At 35.2% G+C, this 20,484-nt stretch overlaps 3 protein-coding genes across 5 annotated transcripts; 2 read left to right on the top strand and 1 right to left on the bottom strand.

Moving 5' to 3' along the window:
- Nucleotides 1–685: 685 nt before the first annotated feature.
- On the top strand, nt 686–6,246 carry LOC18102146 (phosphatidylinositol/phosphatidylcholine transfer protein SFH6). Its single transcript, XM_024608831.2, has 15 exons — nt 686–936; nt 1,080–1,196; nt 1,584–1,884; nt 1,993–2,092; nt 2,181–2,447; nt 2,532–2,609; nt 2,712–2,813; nt 2,915–2,964; nt 3,121–3,220; nt 3,378–3,476; nt 3,565–3,678; nt 4,078–4,210; nt 4,803–5,206; nt 5,757–5,834; nt 5,927–6,246. The coding sequence occupies exons 2-15, from the start codon at nt 1,163–1,165 to the stop codon at nt 5,945–5,947; spliced, it is 1,881 nt and encodes a 626-aa protein (XP_024464599.2). The 5' UTR covers nt 686–936; nt 1,080–1,162; the 3' UTR covers nt 5,948–6,246.
- A 1,111-nt stretch (nt 6,247–7,357) lies between these two features.
- Nucleotides 7,358–12,497, bottom strand: LOC7456361 (phosphatidylinositol/phosphatidylcholine transfer protein SFH3). 2 transcript variants are annotated; one of them, XM_024608543.2, is made up of 15 exons: nt 12,347–12,497; nt 11,372–11,510; nt 10,647–10,908; nt 10,426–10,525; nt 10,074–10,340; nt 9,887–9,964; nt 9,677–9,778; nt 9,496–9,545; nt 9,288–9,387; nt 9,080–9,172; nt 8,879–8,977; nt 8,465–8,585; nt 7,857–8,230; nt 7,687–7,758; nt 7,358–7,598 (listed from the first exon to the last, which is right to left on the bottom strand). In XM_024608543.2, exons 2-15 carry the CDS (start codon nt 11,415–11,417, stop codon nt 7,563–7,565), a joined length of 1,800 nt encoding a protein of 599 aa, XP_024464311.1. In that variant the 5' UTR covers nt 11,418–11,510; nt 12,347–12,497; the 3' UTR covers nt 7,358–7,562. The 2 variants fall into 2 exon arrangements, with proteins under 2 accessions (XP_024464311.1, XP_024464310.1); XM_024608542.2 differs by lacking the exon at nt 12,347–12,497 and adding an exon at nt 12,221–12,346.
- A 2,837-nt stretch (nt 12,498–15,334) lies between these two features.
- LOC7464016 (diaminopimelate decarboxylase 2, chloroplastic) lies at nt 15,335–19,320 on the top strand. Of its 2 annotated transcripts, XM_002312997.4 has the most exons (8): nt 15,336–15,956; nt 16,311–16,485; nt 17,103–17,252; nt 17,503–17,664; nt 17,748–17,933; nt 18,533–18,655; nt 18,744–18,833; nt 19,056–19,320. In XM_002312997.4, the coding sequence occupies exons 1-8, from the start codon at nt 15,475–15,477 to the stop codon at nt 19,134–19,136; spliced, it is 1,449 nt and encodes a 482-aa protein (XP_002313033.1). In that variant the 5' UTR covers nt 15,336–15,474; the 3' UTR covers nt 19,137–19,320. The 2 variants fall into 2 exon arrangements, with proteins under 2 accessions (XP_052311917.1, XP_002313033.1); XM_052455957.1 differs by lacking the exons at nt 18,533–18,655; nt 18,744–18,833; nt 19,056–19,320 and adding an exon at nt 18,255–18,459 and having other exon boundaries at nt 15,335–15,956.
- Nucleotides 19,321–20,484: the final 1,164 nt, after the last annotated feature.

The following is a 20,484-nucleotide window of genomic DNA, read 5'->3' as shown; positions in this document are numbered from 1 at the left end:
AATGGAGTAAAAAAAATATATATATAAAAAAAACAAGAGCAGAGGAAACAAAAAGATAAATGAAAAAAAGGAACAACTACCTGCAATAATATCAACTCATGATTGCTCATTACAAAAGCAAACAAAACTCTTCGGATTCCTTCCTGTTCACATGATACAATTGCAGCTTCGAGATTTGTGTTTTATTTTTAATTTTTTTATATGTTTTTATTATTTTAATGTATTAATGCAAGAAATAATTTTTTTAAATAAAAATATTATTTTAATTTATTCCTAAAAATAACACTTTAAAAAATATATTTTTTTCAAACTTCCAAATATACCCCTATACTCTTCATGCTAAATAAGTTTGTTATTTCTTATTATTCTTCATGGTAAAAATTTGAGTTTTTTTAATAAAAAAACATACCAGTTGGAATATAAATTGGGCCTACACTTTAAAATGGAATGTCCATCACACTTTAAAATTTAATCTTCTTATATTACTCTAAAAACAAATATATAATGAGCCTATCTGTTAAAAAAACAACCACCGGCACATTGTTAATTCAATGCCCACCCGACTCTCCATCTGCCACATGGCATGCCAACCTAAAAAAAAATCAATAAAAAACAAAAACTAGTAGGCCCTACGACCCAACCCCCCACGTTCGCTCCCCTCCTATAAACCTAACAAATACCCCTCCTCCCTCCCCCTCCATCTCCGTAAGAAAAAAGGCTCTCGTTTCGCCGTCGAGATACTCGGCGAATTTAATTTATTTCCCCTAGTTCTTATTTATATATTTACTAATTATCATCATCATCTAATTTTGTAACCAACCTTCCGTTTACAGATTATAATTCCTCTTTCGCTGATTTGATGCGTTCCTAACCATCCGATCTAACTCGTGATCCGTGTTAAAGGAATATAAATTATCCCTAACTAACTAACAACAGGTACTACCTAGTCCATACATTATGCTGCATTCATCGTTTCTTTCTCCTAATTTTAGTCAAATGCTCTGTCTTGATTTTTCTCTAGGGTTTCTGAATCTTTTTTATTGAAATGTGAATTATATATCGGCTGTGATTATCTGTAGGTAAAGTTATTGTTATCGGTGATTGATGCGGTGATCGGTTTGATTTTATCGAGTGAAATTCAGGTGCTTTGCATCAATTTGTGATGTCGGGTCCGTTGGATCGATTCGCCAGACCTTGTGAGTTTTTTTCTTTAACTGATTTTAGGGTTTCACTGAAAGTTTCATACTTGTACGTTTTTTAAATTAATTTTTTTTATTTGCCTCGATCGCTTTAAATCATAGCAATCTATCTTAACCTCTGCTTTTTGGGTTTTTAATTGTATTTATTTTATTTTCTTTCTCACTTTAGATTGCTACACTTTTGCTTGATTTTTTGTTTTTTTTCCTTACGTTTTAAATTGTAATTTTTAGCGATAAGCATTGTTATTATTTCTAATTCTTTCTGAGTTAAATTTTACTACACTACTTTACTGTACTGGAAGCAAAATTGATGCTATGAATTTTGACATAGAAAGTCCTTTTCTTTTGGTTGTGTTAATGTTATGGTGTTATTTATGTGGGCAGGTTTTGAGGGGTTTTATAGTAGTGATGAGCGGAGAGAGAGGAAATCTGATTTTGAGAACTCTGAGGATGAGAGGAGAACTAGAATTGGGTCTTTGAAAAAGAAAGCGCTTAATGCATCTACTAAATTCAAGCATTCTCTGAAGAAGAAGAGTAGGAGGAAGGGTGATGGAAGAGTTAGCTCTGTTTCGATTGAGGATGTTCGAGATGTTGAGGAATTACAGGCTGTTGATCGATTTCGACAGACTTTGGTGATGGATGAGTTATTGCCTGAAAGACATGATGACTATCATATGATGTTAAGGTGATCTGTTGTGGCCCATAATGAATTATGTACCTTTTCGAGTCTCATGTTTTCTCATGGTTGATAAGTAATAATGGCCGATAATCTTATGTGATTTATATTCTTCAGGTTCTTGAAAGCAAGGAAATTTGACAATGAAAAAGCTAAGCACATGTGGGCTGATATGCTTCAATGGAGAAACGAGTTTGGTACTGATACCATTATGGAGGTAACTATGTTATCTAACAATTTCCTTGAAATGCTTTGCTATTTGACATTTTCCCCTATTCACCAAAATTTACCTTGTATGTTTTCAGGATTTTGAATTTAAAGAGTTGGATGAAGTTTTGAAGTATTACCCTCATGGTAATCATGGTGTGGATAAAGAGGGGAGACCTGTTTATATAGAAAGGTTGGGAAAAGTTGAGCCTAACAAACTTATGAATGTTACAACCATGGACCGGTATGTGAGATACCATGTGCGGGAGTTTGAGAAAAGTTTCGCAATAAAGTTTCCAGCTTGTACTATTGCTGCCAAGAGGCATATAGATTCAAGCACGACTATTTTAGATGTTCAAGGCGTGGTATGTTACTTGTAACATTGCAGCACATGTATATCAAGATTTCAGTCAACTGCTAATTTCTTCTCTTTCTTGCTATTCATTCAGGGCCTCAAGAACTTTAACAAGTCAGCAAGGGATCTCATTATGCGGCTTCAGAAGATTGACGGTGACAATTACCCTGAGGTTTGTAATCTGATTTTAGTTGTTTTGATAATCCCTTGCTGGAAGTGTTATCATTATTGGGTACTTGAAACTGGATCTGTTGCACTGCTTTAATTGATGCAGACACTCCATCAAATGTTCATCATCAATGCTGGTCCTGGATTTAGGCTTTTGTGGAACACTATAAAGACTTTTCTAGATCCTAAAACTACATCAAAGATTCATGTATGTTAAGATTTCTACTCTCATATATATTGGAATTTGCTGGCATATGCTTGTTACAATTTCTTAACTCCATGTATGTTTGTATTTTGGAACTAATTTAGGTTCTCGGGAACAAGTACCAGACCAAATTGCTTGAGATAATTGATACCAGGTGAATTGGGCTCGAATTAGCTATATAATACATATCTATTTTGTAATTTCTACTGTATGATTCTCACTCAACCCTTTATTTTGAAATTCTTGATAATTGTTAATATAAATGTCACAAATTGTGTTCTCACTTATCAGAACTTTGCAAGTTTTGCAGTGAATTGCCGGAATTCCTGGGCGGTACGTGCACATGTGCTGATCAGGGGGGTTGCCTTCTGTCTGATAAGGGACCATGGAAAAACCCAGAAATATTGAAGGTTATTTACTGTGTACTTTAATATATGTGATGTGCATGCTGTTATAATTTTTAGATCACCGTGCCACCAACCTCCTTGGCTGTATGTGCTAATTTTTGGTATACAAACTACAAGCAACAAACAAATGAAAAATTTGATCACTTTGATATTGTTGCAGATGGTTCTTAACGGCGAACCACGCCGAGGCAGGCAGGTTGTAAAAGTTTTAAACAGCGAAGGCAAGGTTATTGCTTATGCTAAGCCACAGTATCCAATGGTGAGATTCTCTATCTTCATCTTGATGTTGACATGTGCAATTTTTGTTTTTCCTAATGTTAGCACATTGCCTTGGTATCATGAGGCAGTTCAAAGGCAGTGATACATCCACTGCAGAGTCAGGATCTGAAGCTGAAGATGTCACTTCCCCTAAAGCACTGAAAAGTTATTCCCATCTTCGACTGACACCTGTTCGTGAAGAAGTATGTTTTTTATCCTTGAATTTTTACCTGCTATTTTGAGACACTGTTCTTGCAATACACAATGTTTTTTTTATGATTGTTACTTTAGACAATCAAAATGAATGATGAAGTGACATGGGCACAGGGTTGGGTTCTGTTTTAAAATGTCTTTTTTCTTATTTATTCTAGTAATTCCTTTTGTATTATATTTATTTCCCTGGGAATATCTCCTGCAATCTTAAATATTTCTGCTCTGAGTAGTTGCAAAGCGAGAAAGCATACACTCAAAATGTCATCTGGAACTGGCAATTTTCAATTATACTGTCTGAAGTAACCAATTACGGTATCTAGCAGTTGGTCAACTGCTGAGGCCTGTTCTTGTCATATTTTTTATATTTATTTTCGTCATTGAATTTGCAGGCTAAGGTAGTCGGAAAGGTAGGATATGGTGTTAGCTTCTCAGGGTATGATGAATACGTTCCCATGGTTGACAAAGTTGTTGATGCTGAATGGAAAAAGCAAGCATCCATCCAGAGGCCTTCTGTTTCCAAAGGTCAGCAAGTATATTCTAGTGTTTTACTGTATCATGTTTATTTGCCATTGATATGCATTTGTCCACGGCCTCTGTTAATTATGTTGCTTACAATGTTGTAGCCTTGTATGATTGTATGAGAGCAACTCGCCTGTGAATTGTTACTCACTCGTTTTTTTGGCCTTGAGTACAATGCATAATCCTCTCCCACTTTTCAACTTGATATGAAATAGGTCATTAAGGTTCCTTAGAATTGTGCAATGATTTTTTTTGAAAAAATAAGTCTGGATCTGAGTGCTCCATAATTTCCTTTCTACCACGTCACAGTTAGTTGTGTAGAAGTGTGGGGAATAATTATTACCCATTCCAAAGAAGGGCCTAGATCAAAGTAGTGGCGGGGACTATTTCTTTCCAAAAAAAAAAAAAAACTGTGTCTAGTAAATGTTTCCTAGTGATAAGTCAGATTTAGGGAATCTACTTTAGTGTAGTTTTTTATTTTATCCTGTTCAGTGTTTACTATGCTCCATGTATAAAAATTTGTTTGATTTAATGCATTCCCTCATTTATTTTATTTTATTTTAGTAGACGTTGAAATTGAAAATTTCTGATGCAGCTACAACCCCCCAGCCCAACACTGGAAAGACTCCAGAAGGGGTTCATGTTCGAATTTGTGTAGCTGTTGTGGCTTTCTTCATGACACTTCTTACTCTATTCCGCTCACTGAAATCCCAAGTAACCAAAAGGCTTCCCCACACCTTGTCTGATTGTGACCAGAGTTCTCCTGAACCTGCTCTTGATGCACCTCAAAAAGAGGAGTGCCTTCCCTCTTCACCAACTTCTGCTTTTACTGAGGCAGACCTTCTCTCCTCTGTACTGAAAAGGCTTGGTGAGCTTGAGGAGAAAGTTGATACACTTCAAGCAAAGCCGTCAGTGATGCCTTATGAGAAAGAGGAATTGCTGAATGCTGCTGTTTGTCGCGTGGATGCGTTGGAAGCAGAGCTGATTGCTACTAAAAAGGTGTGATTTTCTTTAGGCTAGAATTCCATTTACCTGCAGACACATTGATCTCATTAGAGCTCCTTTTCCATTAGGCAAATGTGTTGTTCTACATCAAATCTGTGAGCTTGCATTAAGAAACTTTTGCATGTAGCATGCGATGGTGTTTTTTTTTTTGTTTTTACATTAGCTTCCGCAATGTGATGATTATCGTAGCATAATACTAGAAGCATCACCATTTGGGCTTCTGCCTGTCTGTTTCAATTTCTCTATTTTTCACTCTTAAAGGCACATCTCCATGATCTTACTGCATTCCATTCAGTGTCTTTACCTCTTTATGGCCGTGGGTCAATTTATATATTGGAGACCACTTCAGCTATCAAATGCAAATTCTAATTGCTTATTAGCTTTTTGAATAGTTTACTCTCGGGGTATGTCAGAAAGCTTTTATTGCAAAAAATTTGTATCTCTTCACAAATGTGCATATGTTAGTCTAATTGCATTTAGTTTGTTTCATGGGTTTTCTTCTCAAGTTGTGTGATGGCTTAAATCATTTCTGCTTCCTGAGCAGGCTTTATATGAAGCTTTAATGAGGCAGGAAGAGCTGCTTGCTTACATAGACAGTCAAGAAGAAGCCAAGTTCCGCCGGGTAGGGAGACAGATCTCTGTTTAATTCTATATAGGAATTACATTATTTTTAAAAAAAACTATGTGGCTAACATTGCTCTTCCTGCATATCAGAAAAAGAAGTTCTGCTGGTAAAAGCGTTTTTGCCAAGTTAGAGACTATGATGGCGCTCTTATCCGGTACTGGTAGATGTTGTTTCTAGACGAGTGTGCGAATACAGTGTATCTATGACATACGATCACTGATGTCGTCTTTGCTGGGATACAACACTTTCTCAATTAATGTAATTTTCGGTCACTTTGGGAAGAACACAGACCTTGTGTTGCATGAGCATTGTCTTCCCAGATCTTGTTTGGGATAGTCATTGAGTACTACAGCGAATTTGGTAAACACACTTTATCTCCAAAGACAATACAAATTTGTATTTAGATATTGTTTTTGGTTTCGGCAGCTGTTTTTTTAAAATATTTTGTTTGGAAATCTATCAAAATTTTATTTTTTATTTTTAAAATTTTTATTTTTGATATGATGATATCAAAAGCTCAAAACAATTTAAAATTAAAAAAATTGATTTAAAAAAAAAAGAATTCAAAAATTTTTCTATGTTTCTTTTAAACCGAAAAATAAATATATTTATAATTTGCATGCATGGTTTTTATCGTTATAATCTTATATTTTATATCTTATGTCTATATTAAAGGCCTGATAATTTTTTGTTCAAATTTTTGTGAATACATAGACGCATGACCATGCTTGTATTCCAATTAAACCTGTCGTCGTTAAATCTCCCATGATTTGTTGCTGGAAAATTAAAGTTATTTCCTGTTTTGGTGATTAATATCAATCATAAAAAATCGCCGAATCTATTTAAACGTGAAAAAAAGACAAAATGTTTTTTTTTAAATATACCAATAATAACCGCGCCGTATGTGTCAAAAATTATAGGAAACCATGGCCATCGGTTATTTCTTTTTTTTTAAAAAAAAAGAAAAGAAAAAATGGTAGACAAAGCAGAATATTTCAGATAAAAATTTGTACGCAATTTATTTTGACTTCAAGGACGTTTCTACACGTGTATACAAGTCAAACATTAATATTAAAATAGTAAGATTGGAATAAAATGGACCAATCATGGGGCCATCCAAACATATTTTCCAATTAAGGATTAAAATAGACTTCAAGAATTTAAGGACCAAAGTATATATTTGATGAGTTCTGAGATATAGAAGTAGGGTAAAAGTCCATGAAAAGCTCAAAATTTTTCTGTCCCTATTTGACTAATAATCAAAATTAGGTGGCCGGATGAACTCAATAATAGAGGTTGATTTCCGATTATCCTTAATCTAATATTAATCAGCCCCGGGGGTGAATGGTGATGGAGATTTATCCATAACCAATTAAATTTTCTTTATTACCAATATTTATTTACCTTTTCTGGTTTAGCGAGAGACAAAGACGGCCTGTTTGGGCTAATTTAATTTGTGATGAATTTCGCACTATCTATTTTCTTTAATTAATTCATCCCAACCTTTGCACCACGCTAGGTGTAGAAGACTAGACATTAAACGAGGTCTTTGTTCAATTTACAGAATCACATCATGAAGATGATTGTATATAATAACAATAATAAATAAAATACACGAGCTTTGAGTTCAGTGTTGCACAAGGCAAACAAGGTCTGAAAACATTCTGGTATTGTGGGGCTACAAATCTCTACCGCCACCATTTTCGGTCCCAGTATATGTTACTTTCATCTGCATGAACTCTTAATTTCAAATCCAAAAATCTGAAAATATGAACAGACGGTTGATTAGAACAACGTTTCATGCATGACTCAGTTTTGCCAAGTAATATCAGAGATAATGTAAACTTACTTTCTTTTTCTTCTTTTTCTTGTCAATGTAGGCTAGGAGTTCCTGCTGTTTAGCAAGGGCATCCTCAAGTGCCTGGACAAACAAAAAGGTCAAACATTACATTCAGTTGAATATTTTTTTCCCACAATGGAAACAGCTCCAGATAAAATAAATGAAAACCGAGTGGGTACCTTCTTGGCTATTGATAGCTCTTGCTCAAGAGAATCGGCTCGCCTTATAGAAGCATTCAGCATTTCCTCTTTCTCAGGGAGCATGACTTGAGGTTTGGAGCTGAGAACATTCAGCTTCTCTTCCATTTCGGCCATGCGCGACATCATGTTCTTGTATTCAGAAGTAGAGATGGATGGTGCTGGCAATGCATGGCTTTTAGCCATTTCATTAGCATAAACTTGACTACCGTAAACAGCAGCCTCAGCAAGTTTTCTAGGCATGTTGCGTGATATGCGAACCATGGTGACAATTCCCATCACGACGGCCATTATCCCGTTTACTATCTGACCACTCCGTCTTTGAGCCTTGTAAACATCATGCTCTAGGTGAGACTCTGTAGCATTGACAGACAGCAAAGTTTTGTTCATATGAATCCCAGAAAGATTTCAAAAGTTTGGCACTGCACAAAACATTTCCTTCTCGATGCCAAAATTTGAAGTACTTTAAGAAGTTGTGTTAAAATTATAAACTTGTCAAACGAGACATTCATGTGGTTTTGATAAGGCTAAACTTCGACGAGAACTACTGATTCTATGAAAGATGTGTATGAAAGGGACAGATTATATACCTTTAGAGAGGTCATATCTATTATTCTGCCGTGTAGGCCAAGCAGCATCAATGGTCTTTTCAACCATTGGAATGGAGTAATCATACTCTTGGTCACTTTTGTACCCTTTGCTCAAGGGAGACTGCAATATACAGAGAACATCGGAAATGAATATACAGAAGACCAAAAGGTGACAAATAATGTTTGAAGATTTTGACATGGTTCATAGTAGCAGTTATGATATAGTATATTTTGTTTCACCGGAAAGAACACCCAAAAATCTGTTCGTTCCAAGTTACAAAGGCAAGTATACGAGGAACAAAATTCTGAGATTAGCAAAGGATGCAACTTTCCAATTTATAATGTAACAATTTTACGAAGCTCAAACATATTACTAAGGATTCGCAATGTCCGATTTGAATCCTGATAACTCACTTCTGGAACTGGAGAAAGAATCTGATGTTCCCCGTGATTCCTTGGATGTCCATAATCAGCAGCATCAGCAGCTGCTTCTTTGCTGAAAGAAGCGTTTGTCTTTATGTTGCCAGACAACCAAAAAAATGTTAGGCAATCAATCAATGGCATGAAATTGGGTGTCTCAGATGTGCATAGAGAAGGTCACAAGATTATGAGTACCTTGGTGCATGGCTGATTATCTTCAGAGATTGCCTTCTCGTGAATTCCTGAAAAAGTTCTCCTGTGGCATTTGGCTTCACCATTTTGGACCATCTATATCATTAAAATGAAAGAAGGATACATAATTTTCTTATTTGTCTTATGAAATGCTCGGCAAACAAAGAAATGTAATCAACAAAAACAAAATCATACGCTGGAAAAGATGTACCTTTAGTATGTCCGTATCATTCCATGGACCCTTATCAGAACGCATACAGCCACCCTTATTGGCACAAGTGCAAGTACCACCAAAAATCTCCGGCAATTCACTGGTTATAATCCAGAAAAAGAAGATGAAGAGGGCACCATGAGTGTCAGAAGACGAGTTCAAAAGGCGTTGGAAAAGCGAAGTTTCATGCCATCAAGAATAAACTTACCTAGCATCAATTGCTTCAAGCAACTTGCTCTGGTATTTGTTACCCAGAAACTGATAAAAATAGTTACAACAGATTAGTGACTCTACAGCAATGGCTTAGTTTGGAGATCTATAGAATTTTTCTTTCATTCTTTCTTTTCTTTTATTTATTTTTATTCTGAGAAAAATAGATCAATGCTTACATGGATTTTTTGGGCAGTCTTGGGGTCAATGAACTGTTTAACTGTGCTCCACAAAAGCCTGAATCCAGGACCACCATTAATGATGAACATCCGATTTAAGGTCTACAATAATCAGGACATTCAAATAGCATTAGGCGAAATGAGAATAATTTACTCATCTAAGGGAAGTAGACAAGTAGAAAATAAAGTTAAAACGATAGAGCTGATTACCTCAGGGTAATTGTCACCATCAATCTTTGAAATGTGGCTAATAAGTTCCCTTGCAGTTTTGGTGAATTGTTTAAGCCCCTGGCCATGAACATTCTTGTAGTGTTATTCTAATAGCACAACAAGTAAGCTTGATGCAATTCAATGTCTGATATTTGCCTATTTTCTAGCAGTAATAATCTTCACTTACCACTCCTTGCACATCCAAAATAGTGGTGCTCTGATCAATATGCTTCTTCGCTGCAATCGAACAGGCTGGAAACTTGATATTGAAGGTTTTCTCAAACTCTTGCACGTGGTATTTCATATACCGATCCAATGTTGTGACTTGTACCAGCTTGTTAGCATCAACTTCACCCAGTCTTTCAATGTAAACTGGTCTTCCTTCCTTATCAACTCCATGATACCCTTGTGGATAGTATTTCAAGACTTCATCTATTTCCTTGAATTCAAATTCCTGAATGAAGAACCAATAAGCAAACTAATTCAGAAACTACCATATGGTGACATTCTTAAATCTTTTATGTAGGCAAGTAGGTTACCTCCATGATTGTGTCAGCGCCGAATTCCTTCCTCCATTTGAGCATATCAGACCACATTTGCTTTGCCTTCTCCACATCAAATTTCCTGGCCCTTAAAAATCTGTGTCGTGATACAATATGTGAAAAAACCAGGCAGCTTAGAGCAGGTCAAAGAAGTGATTTTCATGAGAGTTGTTGAACATGCCATTCTAAACATTAATGACTTGAAAATAGAAAGTAACCTTAGCATCATATGGTGATCATCATGCTTAGAGGGTAGTAGCTCATCCAAAATAAGTGCTTGGCGAAACGCATCCACTGCCTGTAATTCCTCAGCATCAAGGTCATCCTCAATTGAAATAGACATTACTCTACTGTGTCTGCGTCCTTTCTTTGTCAAGGAATTCCTGAACTTGTTCGAGGCACTAATTGCTTTCTTCTTCAATGATCCAAGCTTTGTCTTCCTCTCATCCTCAGAGTGTTCAGTATCGGATTTTTCATGACCTGCTCAAATCATCAACAATGGAATGCAAAAACTTCAAAATTTTGAATGGAACTACTTTCAGTTAGCACATTTCGAAGTAACTCATTATAGGGAAAAGAGTTGTTCTGCAAGGGAGTGTATCGTTTCCGTTTGCTGCATATTTCCTTTCCAGGGTTTCTATAAACCATAGCATTACAAAAGAACCAAAAGGATGGCCCGTCTTATGAGCCAAAATCCATATTTCCTTATCTATTAGAACTCCATTTTAAGCTGCGAATATAACAAGTAAATAGATAAATTGAAGGCAGAAAAGATCCTTCTCATTTTGTTTCCTAACACATGGAAAAGCTCTAGCTTCGTAGAGCAACTATATATATATATATATATATATATATATATATATGCCGAACATGGAGGCAAGAATCACAAAAGGATTGAACAAGAATAGCTCATCAAATTAAATCGATGTTTTAGAACATTTACCCCCTTTGATAGGTGGATCAAGTGGTCCAGACAGAGTATCAGCCATGGCTAAATTTTGCAGTGCTGATGATCTATTTGTGATCTCAAACGTAGCTGGAGAATCAAGCACTATTGCCCCTCACGAATAATATTGTCAGGCCTAAGACCATATCAAAAGGAAGACAAAAAAGATCAGAAAGGAGACAAATCCAATGCAACTGAAATTACATAACAATTTTCTCAACCTGTAAATCTTAGGAGTCAAATGCAATGAATACATGCATTTGCATTATTTTAGGCTTAGAATCGGCTAGGATAACGAGGAAGATAAAAAGGGTCAAAAATGAATATTATTAAGTATGATAGGAAACTAACGAATCAACATCATATTAATTACTCCACACATCCAACAATAAAGCCCAAAAATATTACACTATCAATATTTCAAAGGGAAATAATAGTAGGAAATTATCAGATCAAACTGGAATGAGAATAAATCAAGTGAAAGGTCACAGCATCATGCATGGACATCTTCTAATTCCCTATAGAGGATAGCACAGCAATATGGTTTTAGTTTTTGTGCTTGAAAAGCTTGCCCGAAGCTACCACATAAGTTTCGCCGAGGAAACAACCCCATTTCTCAATAGAAGCAAAACGGGGAAGGGGGAGTTTTGTCCATGGTTTATCTTTGGCTATATGGTTTGTCCGGATCGAGCTTCAAACATCAAACCTTCGTAATGGAAACATGTATGGACATTAAAAGTTTAATAATCAGAAGCGAACCATACATGTGTACGCATCTAAACACTTCAAAATGTATGTATTCTAGCCAACATAAAATCAAAAGAATTCTCCATAAGAAAAACATACATTGCTCAATCCATGCAAATGAAGGAGCTAATTCCCAAAAAGGGTAAGAAAAATGCAAGAATTTGAAGCAGGAACAATTAGGTTTTTCCAGTGAAGATGGAAGAGAAGAGGAGGGAAAGAAATTACCTACTGGCAAGAATGTAGGGAAAGAATCCGAAGGGTGCAAATAAGAGAGAATTTTAGTAAGACTCGCGTTGATCTCTCAAATAGAGGGTGCTAATTATAAAATGTACAGCGAAGATGATATTGACAGAATTAGAAGTCGATAAATATATATATAACTCTTTCTCATTTTCTTGTGTTGACATGGTCTAATTTAAAATCTATAGGCATTGTCTTTCAGTTAAAGATCAGAGAGATGTAGCCATAGCTAAATGCAAGCAACTCCCTTCATTTTGGTTTTAACGAACTCCCAAAGAAACTTTAACTGACTTTGCATAACGTCTTCTCCTTTTTCCCGGCAAAATCTCCTCCTGCTTTTTTATATATTACTATAATAATATTAATTTTATCACGTATATTCTATTTTCTTCTCCAAATCTCATATATCGAAGGAGTGAAGCCCCCTTATGGATCCCATAAATCTTGAAATATATAACTGGAAGAATCTTTAGACACCAAGATTGTTTTTCCTTTCCTAGCATTATTCATGTGCACCTGCCTATCTATCTTTGGTTAGAATCACAAGGGGTTGACTTGGTAGTTAAAAAAATATGATTCGTTTCTTGATTTTTTAAGTTTAAATTGTGATTCTAGCATTCAAGAAAATTTAAAGAGGTGATCTTAGGTTCCTCTATTAATAATGCATTTTTATTGCGTTTTGGTTGAAAAATACAACAAATAAAAACTTTTTAAAATATTTTTCCACTCATTTAAATATGTAAATGTCAAGAACAATAATAATAATAATAAAAAACATGAAATAGTGGTAAGAGTTTGGGACCAAGAGATTTGCTTCCTCTGTGGTCTCAGGTTCGAGCCCTGTGGTTGCTCATATGATGGCCACTGGAGGCTTATATGGTCGTTAACTTCAGGGCTCGTGGGATTAGTCGAGGTGCGCGTAAGCTGGCTCGGACACCCACGTTAAACTAAAAAAAAAAAAAAACATGAAATTTAGCATACATTTTTACAAAAATATTTGAATCACGTTACAAACATATATATGCTTGGTTATGGATGTGATATTCAGACATATTATATCTAGTTAGAATAACCGCTACATTTAATGTATTTATTAAGAATAACAATTTGTCGTGTATATCCACTACTATACATGTTCATTTCACGTATTTATCTAATAAATTACGAGGTTGGTTGGGTGGTGATATGGTTTGAAGATGATTTGTTCAATGAAGTTGTCGGCATTCGGTAACAATGATCACGAAAGCTTTTTGACATTTTATAATTTTAAAGCTACCACAGAGCCACTATGTTGCATCAAGGTTAGGATGCACAAGTCAATTGCTTGTTTGTGGAGCTCCACAACTTGAGAAGATGATGTTATATATATATATATATATATATATATATATATATATGTATAAAGTCAAGCACTCCTGTTGCTGGTTCATGTAAGAGAAGAAAATTAAAAGCTCTTGCAAATTGTTTACCCAATGAAGCATGTGATGAATTCGAAAACACTTCAAGGATGATATAGTTCTTTCATAGCGAAATGGATGGCAAACAGTGATTGTCGAGGATTAAGATTACTGGGATACTTGTAAAATAAATCTTCTAACGGGTTAGGGAATCCTAAGTGCATTTATGAAAGGGGGAAGGACGCTTGAAAATACTTAATAAATAATACAAATACTAGGAGATAAACAGCAAAATCCAAGATATATAGAAGAAGAGAGTATTTGATCATCAAAAATCTAGGTCTAAATTCTCTTTCTTGTCTTGTTGCATGATAGTGGAATTATTTATTATCATGCCACTAAACTATATTGACAAGGGATGTGTGACCTTGATTTACATAGAATATCGCTCAACAGAAAAATAAAATAAAGTATGATGGGCTCTCCAAGTTTTGGTTGGGCTCGCCTCGAGACTTCCTTATCTATATGTTTCTTCGGCTTTCTCTTCGAGCAAGATCTTATTATCCGTTTCTATCTATGATGGGTTACTTATTCCTACAGCATGAAGCTGATCCAAGTAGAAGAGCCTTGATGGGAGATAATGGGCCTTCGAGGGTACACGTATGCCATGGGAGAACCAGCATGCTCTTACAGTAGCTCTGATTTTTTAAGCTTTGCTGATGCCATTACATGGGTGATTCACGCTTTATTTTTTTTAATTAATATAAATATTCTAACCAGCCTATACATTTACTATAAATCTTAAAATTAATAATTATATAAATTTCTAGGGACGTCAGAATTTATAAAAAATTAATAATTTTTAAAAAATAAACTCAAAATTTAACCTGTTAACTCCATTATTATTCTGGAAATCCGTGCTCTTGCCAAGAAGAGTAGTTGACCTGTTGTATATCGCACATGTCGTTTCAGTTGCCTTCCATCAATCTGCCAGCAAAAGTGGACCTTCGGCTGCTAAATGTTTCGTGCTTTGTTAGCCTTTTTTTTTCATTCCCTTTTCCTCTTTCTGGGTACTTGATAATCAAAACGGGTGGAAATAGTGCATCCAATGCATATTCATACACACTAAAAAACTCAAAATAAGTTTATGAAAATAATAATAATTTTTCCAAATTCACTAATAAGATATGCCTATTCAACATATAACATTCTCATCCCATGCGTGATATTTTTTGAAAAATGAATTAGAAAAAACATTCATAAAATTAGCATTACTCATTCTTTCTTCTTCTTATACACATTTACAAATTTTTGGGTTCGATTTTTTTTATCCATGTCGAATCTGTTTTCTTTTAGGGTTAGATATTTTTTTCTTGGAATTGAACGTGTAATTGAATAAAAAGAAAAGGTGTATATAAATGGTAGATTTTAAGATGAAAGTTGCAAAATTTGGTGATTTTTTGTAAAAAAAAAAATTGCTTCTTGCGAGCAGCCATGGAAACGACAAGTATTCTGATTGTTGTTCAAACTTTCTTACAGCATATTTCTTTACTGGTAACGCGTCATGAAATACAAAAATAAAATTCCAACGGCAGGCAGCTCGTAAGTCGTAACCTCTCTGCTGCCTGCTACTTTTTATCTGACTTTCCCATTGACGCTTCGCTGTAAAACCCTAAAAACAAATACTTTTCTCTTACACTCGCTTCACCTCCATCAATGGCGGCTGCTACTAATTTCTCTCACTCGCCCTTCATTTCTAAAACCCTAACTCACTCTCTAAACCATAACCCACTTCCCAAAAACCCAACTTTGCCTTTCAAACTCTCAAAAAGCTACTCTCTCAAGGCAGTTATATCCCAGCAAAACCCTGCTACAGCCACAACACAGAAAACGCAGTTTAAGCATTGTTTTACAAAATCCCAAGATGGATTTCTCTACTGTGAGAGCCTTAAGGTTCAGGAGATTATGGAGAGTGTTGAGAAGAGACCATTTTATTTGTACAGTAAGCCACAGATTACTAGAAATGTTGAGGCTTATAAGGATGCTTTACAAGGATTGAGTTCTATCATTGGGTATGCTATTAAGGCTAATAATAACTTGAAGATTTTGGAGCATTTGAGAGGGTTGGGTTGTGGTGCTGTTTTGGTTAGTGGTAACGAGCTTAGGCTGGCTCTCCGTGCCGGTTTCGATCCCACGAGGTATGTCTACGTGGATTTTATTGTGCATTTGTGGAAAAAGTTTGTGTCCTTATATGTGTGCTGGGTTATTGGAAGACTAGGCCTTGTTTCCTCATTTGTATTTTAACTTGAAGCAAAGTATGTGTCTTTTAAATATATTTTGTGTCATTGGAAGATCCAGTCCAGTCTTGTTTTTGCTTCTTTTAGTGTTTTGATGTGTATGACTCGGTCAGTTTTGAAATTTTATGTGCGAATTGAAATGAGCTTGGTTTCATGGTAGATTGGGATTTAGTTTACTGTGTTATAGAGAGGTGATTGGTGGTGTTTGTGGGAATTTTTGTGGTCTGATTTTAGGGGTAATGTGTGGATGGACAGGTGTATTTTTAATGGAAATGGGAAGCTGTTGGATGATTTGGTTTTAGCTGCTCAAGAAGGTGTTTTTGTTAACGTGGATAGTGAATTCGATTTGGAAAATATTGTGGCTGCTGCTAGAATTGCTGGCAAGAAGGTTAATGTTCTACTTCGGATCAACCCAGATGTTGACCCTCAGGTATGTAATAGCTACCATATGAGCAAGTGATTTTGATGGTGCAGAAAAGGATAATGCTTGCTGATTTGCTCATATATTTTAAAACTGGCACCACAAAAGTCATGGTGAGCTCTTTGAAAGAGTTAATTCATGGCCTAGGTAAAGTTAGATGAATGAGATTTTTCTGCAGAGAATCAGTTAGAAATTTGAAGTTGGAACTGATGGAGCCTCTAGCTATTTTTGAGTCAATAATATAAATGTACAGGCAGTGTGTGCACAACACCTTTTCATCTGCTGCAGCTCTATAATGTAATCCCTGTCAACACTGCATTCTTTTGGAACTCCAAATTTACTGCCTTTAACAACACAGCAACTCTTATTTTTGTCCATGCATCAATGCTACTGAATAATTTTATCTCTCATTCCACCACCACTTCATCCAGGTCTGTCATCATATTTTTAATCCTTGATTCCTGATAAGCTTTCCTTTTCATGCTTCAAAATCAATATTATAAATTTGTGGACATTAAAGTTTGTGCTGATTAAGTTTCTAAAGTTATGTGATAGAGATTTTGTGGAGGTTTCTGTGTTTCAAATGCATTTTGTGTAATCAAATACTTTGTGCTTGTATTCCTCAGGTCCATCCTTATGTTGCTACTGGGAATAAGAACTCGAAATTTGGTATTAGAAATGAGAAGCTGCAATGGTTTCTGGATGCTGTGAAGGCACACCCTAATGAGCTGAAGCTTGTGGGGGCCCATTGCCATCTTGGATCAACCATCACCAAGGTATCTCAACTGCAAATGCTCTTTTTTTGTGTGTGTGCTTGCGCGCGCGAGTGTCCTTTCTACTATTTGTTGGCTATGGATGCTTGACATATATTTATCATTTATCATTCTTTCTTATTCTATTTACTTCTATCAACGCCACTATCTACATTTTTCTGGGGCATATATAATTCATTCATGTATTTTCTCTATATACCACTTATTTCAGTGTTTGAATGTCCAGTGAACCTCTCTTTATTATGTCTTTTAGGTGGACATATTCAGAGATGCTGCAGCTCTTATGGTTAACTACATTGATGAAATCCGAGCCCAGGGATTTGAAGTTGATTACTTGAACATTGGAGGTGGTTTGGGTATAGATTATTATCATTCTGGTGCTGTCCTTCCTACTCCAAGAGATCTCATTGACACTGTAAGAATCATTTTCCTAGATCATATTCAGTACACTCTGATATTTACAGTCTCAATACTTACATTATTGGTTGTTTGTGTTAGGTTCGTGAACTGGTGCTCTCACGAGATCTCAATCTCATTATTGAACCTGGGAGATCTCTCATTGCAAATACTTGCTGCCTGGTGAACAGGGTCACTGGGGTTAAAACTAATGGAACAAAAAATTTTGTTGTGATAGATGGAAGCATGGCTGAACTTATCCGCCCTAGTCTTTATGATGCTTATCAAGTAAGTGGTGGAACATGATAAACCCTTTTTAATATTGAGTTTGTTATGTTTGACTGTACAGGAATTATTTTAGTGTATTATGATGTCTTTTTTGATAAATATTTTGTCATCTGAAAGTGGCCTTTCATTCGATGTGCTTTTACTTGATAGTTATAGATATCATGATGGTTTAGGCATCCGGTTTTGATCTAGCCTTGTTGTCATGTATATTTTAGAAGACTATAACACCTTTGTTTGCATTATGACTAGGATTTTAGGGGGTACTGAATGATTGCCTTGAAAATGATTTGGGTGTCTGAACTATGTTTGACATTCTTTCAGGTTGGTGGTGATGTTTGACTATTTTCAGAATGGCCCGCTGCTAATGTCTACGTGTAGTTACACATGTATTGCTATAGATCGATATAATATCTTATTAAAGTGAAGAAATTTGGGTTTCCTCAGGCTTTCATGTTGCTATATGTATCTGTATTATCTCCCTTTTGACAACTGTTTCTAGTCACTAGGGAGCCTTCTTTTTTCTTTTTCCCCACTTCAATGTCATTACACTGTTGTTTTCTTTTTGGCTTGGAGTTGACTCGTTTTGTGTTTGGCCTCAGCACATAGAGCTTGTTTCTCCTGCGTCACCCAGTGCGGAAGTTTCAACTTTTGATGTGGTTGGTCCTGTCTGTGAGTCAGCAGATTTCCTGGGAAAGGATAGAGAACTTCCAACTCCTGCTAAGGTTATTCTTTTTTTTTAATTGCTCTTCCTTTCTTTTGTTGTGGTTTGCAGCAAGAATTAGCATTTTCTTATCAAGAGTTTTTCTGCAGGGAGCTGGTTTGGTTGTTCATGATGCAGGTGCTTACTGTATGAGCATGGCGTCGACATACAATCTCAAGATGCGCCCTCCTGAGTACTGGGTATGGAATAACTTTGGATCTTACAATGCCTTAAGTTATAAATCATGTTAGAATGTTTGTTTCACTAACTCATATCGTTTGTTTGCTAGTGTCTTTATATAACAAAAGACTGCTGTTAAATTTTGGAACATCTCATGAACAATTAAAAAATTTATGATTTATGCTGTTCAAATGGTTTTTGGCCAGAATAATGGTTCTTAGAGTTTGAATTTGTGTTTTTAGGTTGAAGATGATGGATCAGTCTCCAAAATTCGACAGGGAGAGACATTTGAAGACCATATTCGGTTCTTCGAGGGTCTTTGATTGCAGACTGTAACCATTTCTGCTGAGGCAATTAGACCTAATTTTTGCCTCTATCGTGTAATCTGCATATCCCACTCTGCTGGTTATTATGTAGAATCCAGATATTCAATTAGCAGCTGCATTGTTGTCAAAATCGTCGGTTTACTCGTAATATCAGTAAAATAATGAGTTTGCGAGTTTACTATGATTTGACTTTTGAAATTAGTTTTGACTTAATAGTTACAAAAATTAAAAGATTTTATAAAAAAAATATTATTATTTTTTATAATAGTTACTAATATTAAAAAAAAAAACTCATTTAAACAAAATAATTTATACCATCTCTATTCTTGCCTATATTTTTATTTTCTATCATTTGACATATAATTTTAATTCTAAAATAATATTGTATTAAAAATTAAAATATTATTAAATTAGATCTCAGTATTACTTTTAAAGGGATATTTAGCTATAGTATTATCTTATATTTGACACTGTTAAATTAAATTATTTATTTCCTTTCTTCCTATTAAAGAAAACCTATGTTAAGAGATAGCGTAAAATGAGTTTATATTTTTTATATTTTCCTTGCTAAATATCATGTAAGCATGACAGGTGAGAAAATCCTTGAGTTTTATGCGGCCACATTGTCATATTTTATTTTTTTCATGTTATTAATTTATATTATTTTATTTAGATCACTAATTAACTATAATATTATTGATTTTTTTAATTAAATTTGAATGTAATTTAATTTTTCAACTGAAATTATCAATGTATAATCAATTAAGAAAAAAGTCGATGCAAGAAAAGAATAGAAATAATGTCTCCCTCCTCTCCCAAATTATGCTATACAGCTATAGATGTATAATGAAGGTTAATGTCGTCAGCATTTGGGAGCTGTGATCATTATCTGCTGCTATCTTGGATTCTCTGTTAGGAGAGCTTTGTGAGATTCGTTCACACAGTCAAATAGTTTTTCTTCTCGGGGCCTCGTTCATGGGTTTGGCTCCTTGACCTTGTCAGGTCAGAGATTGCCCATTGGCAAAACTTAACTTACGGGCTACTAACAATATCTTTTTGCTTCTTCTCACCAACCTCTGTTCTGTCCTCTTATTTGGACTGCTCCCGTAATCTTCATCATAACCATTCAGATTGCGGAGAAAGCACAGCATCAACAGCTGAGTTTGAAAAAAAGTTTAACTCGGAGTTGACACCAGGTCAGCCCAGCATGTAAGTCTATTGCTTAATTAATGATATTATTTTAATTTAATTTTTAAAAATTAAAATGATTTTATTATTAACTCGGGTTAAATGTTCAACTTATAATTTACAGACAGTACGGTTACAACTCAACATGGTAACCATA

Source organism: Populus trichocarpa, chromosome 9, assembly GCF_000002775.5.
Source record: "Populus trichocarpa isolate Nisqually-1 chromosome 9, P.trichocarpa_v4.1, whole genome shotgun sequence".
In the NCBI taxonomy this organism is placed as follows: domain Eukaryota; kingdom Viridiplantae; phylum Streptophyta; class Magnoliopsida; order Malpighiales; family Salicaceae; genus Populus; species Populus trichocarpa.
Note: the sequence above shows the minus strand (reverse complement) of the source record. Positions and strands in the feature narration are given on the sequence as shown.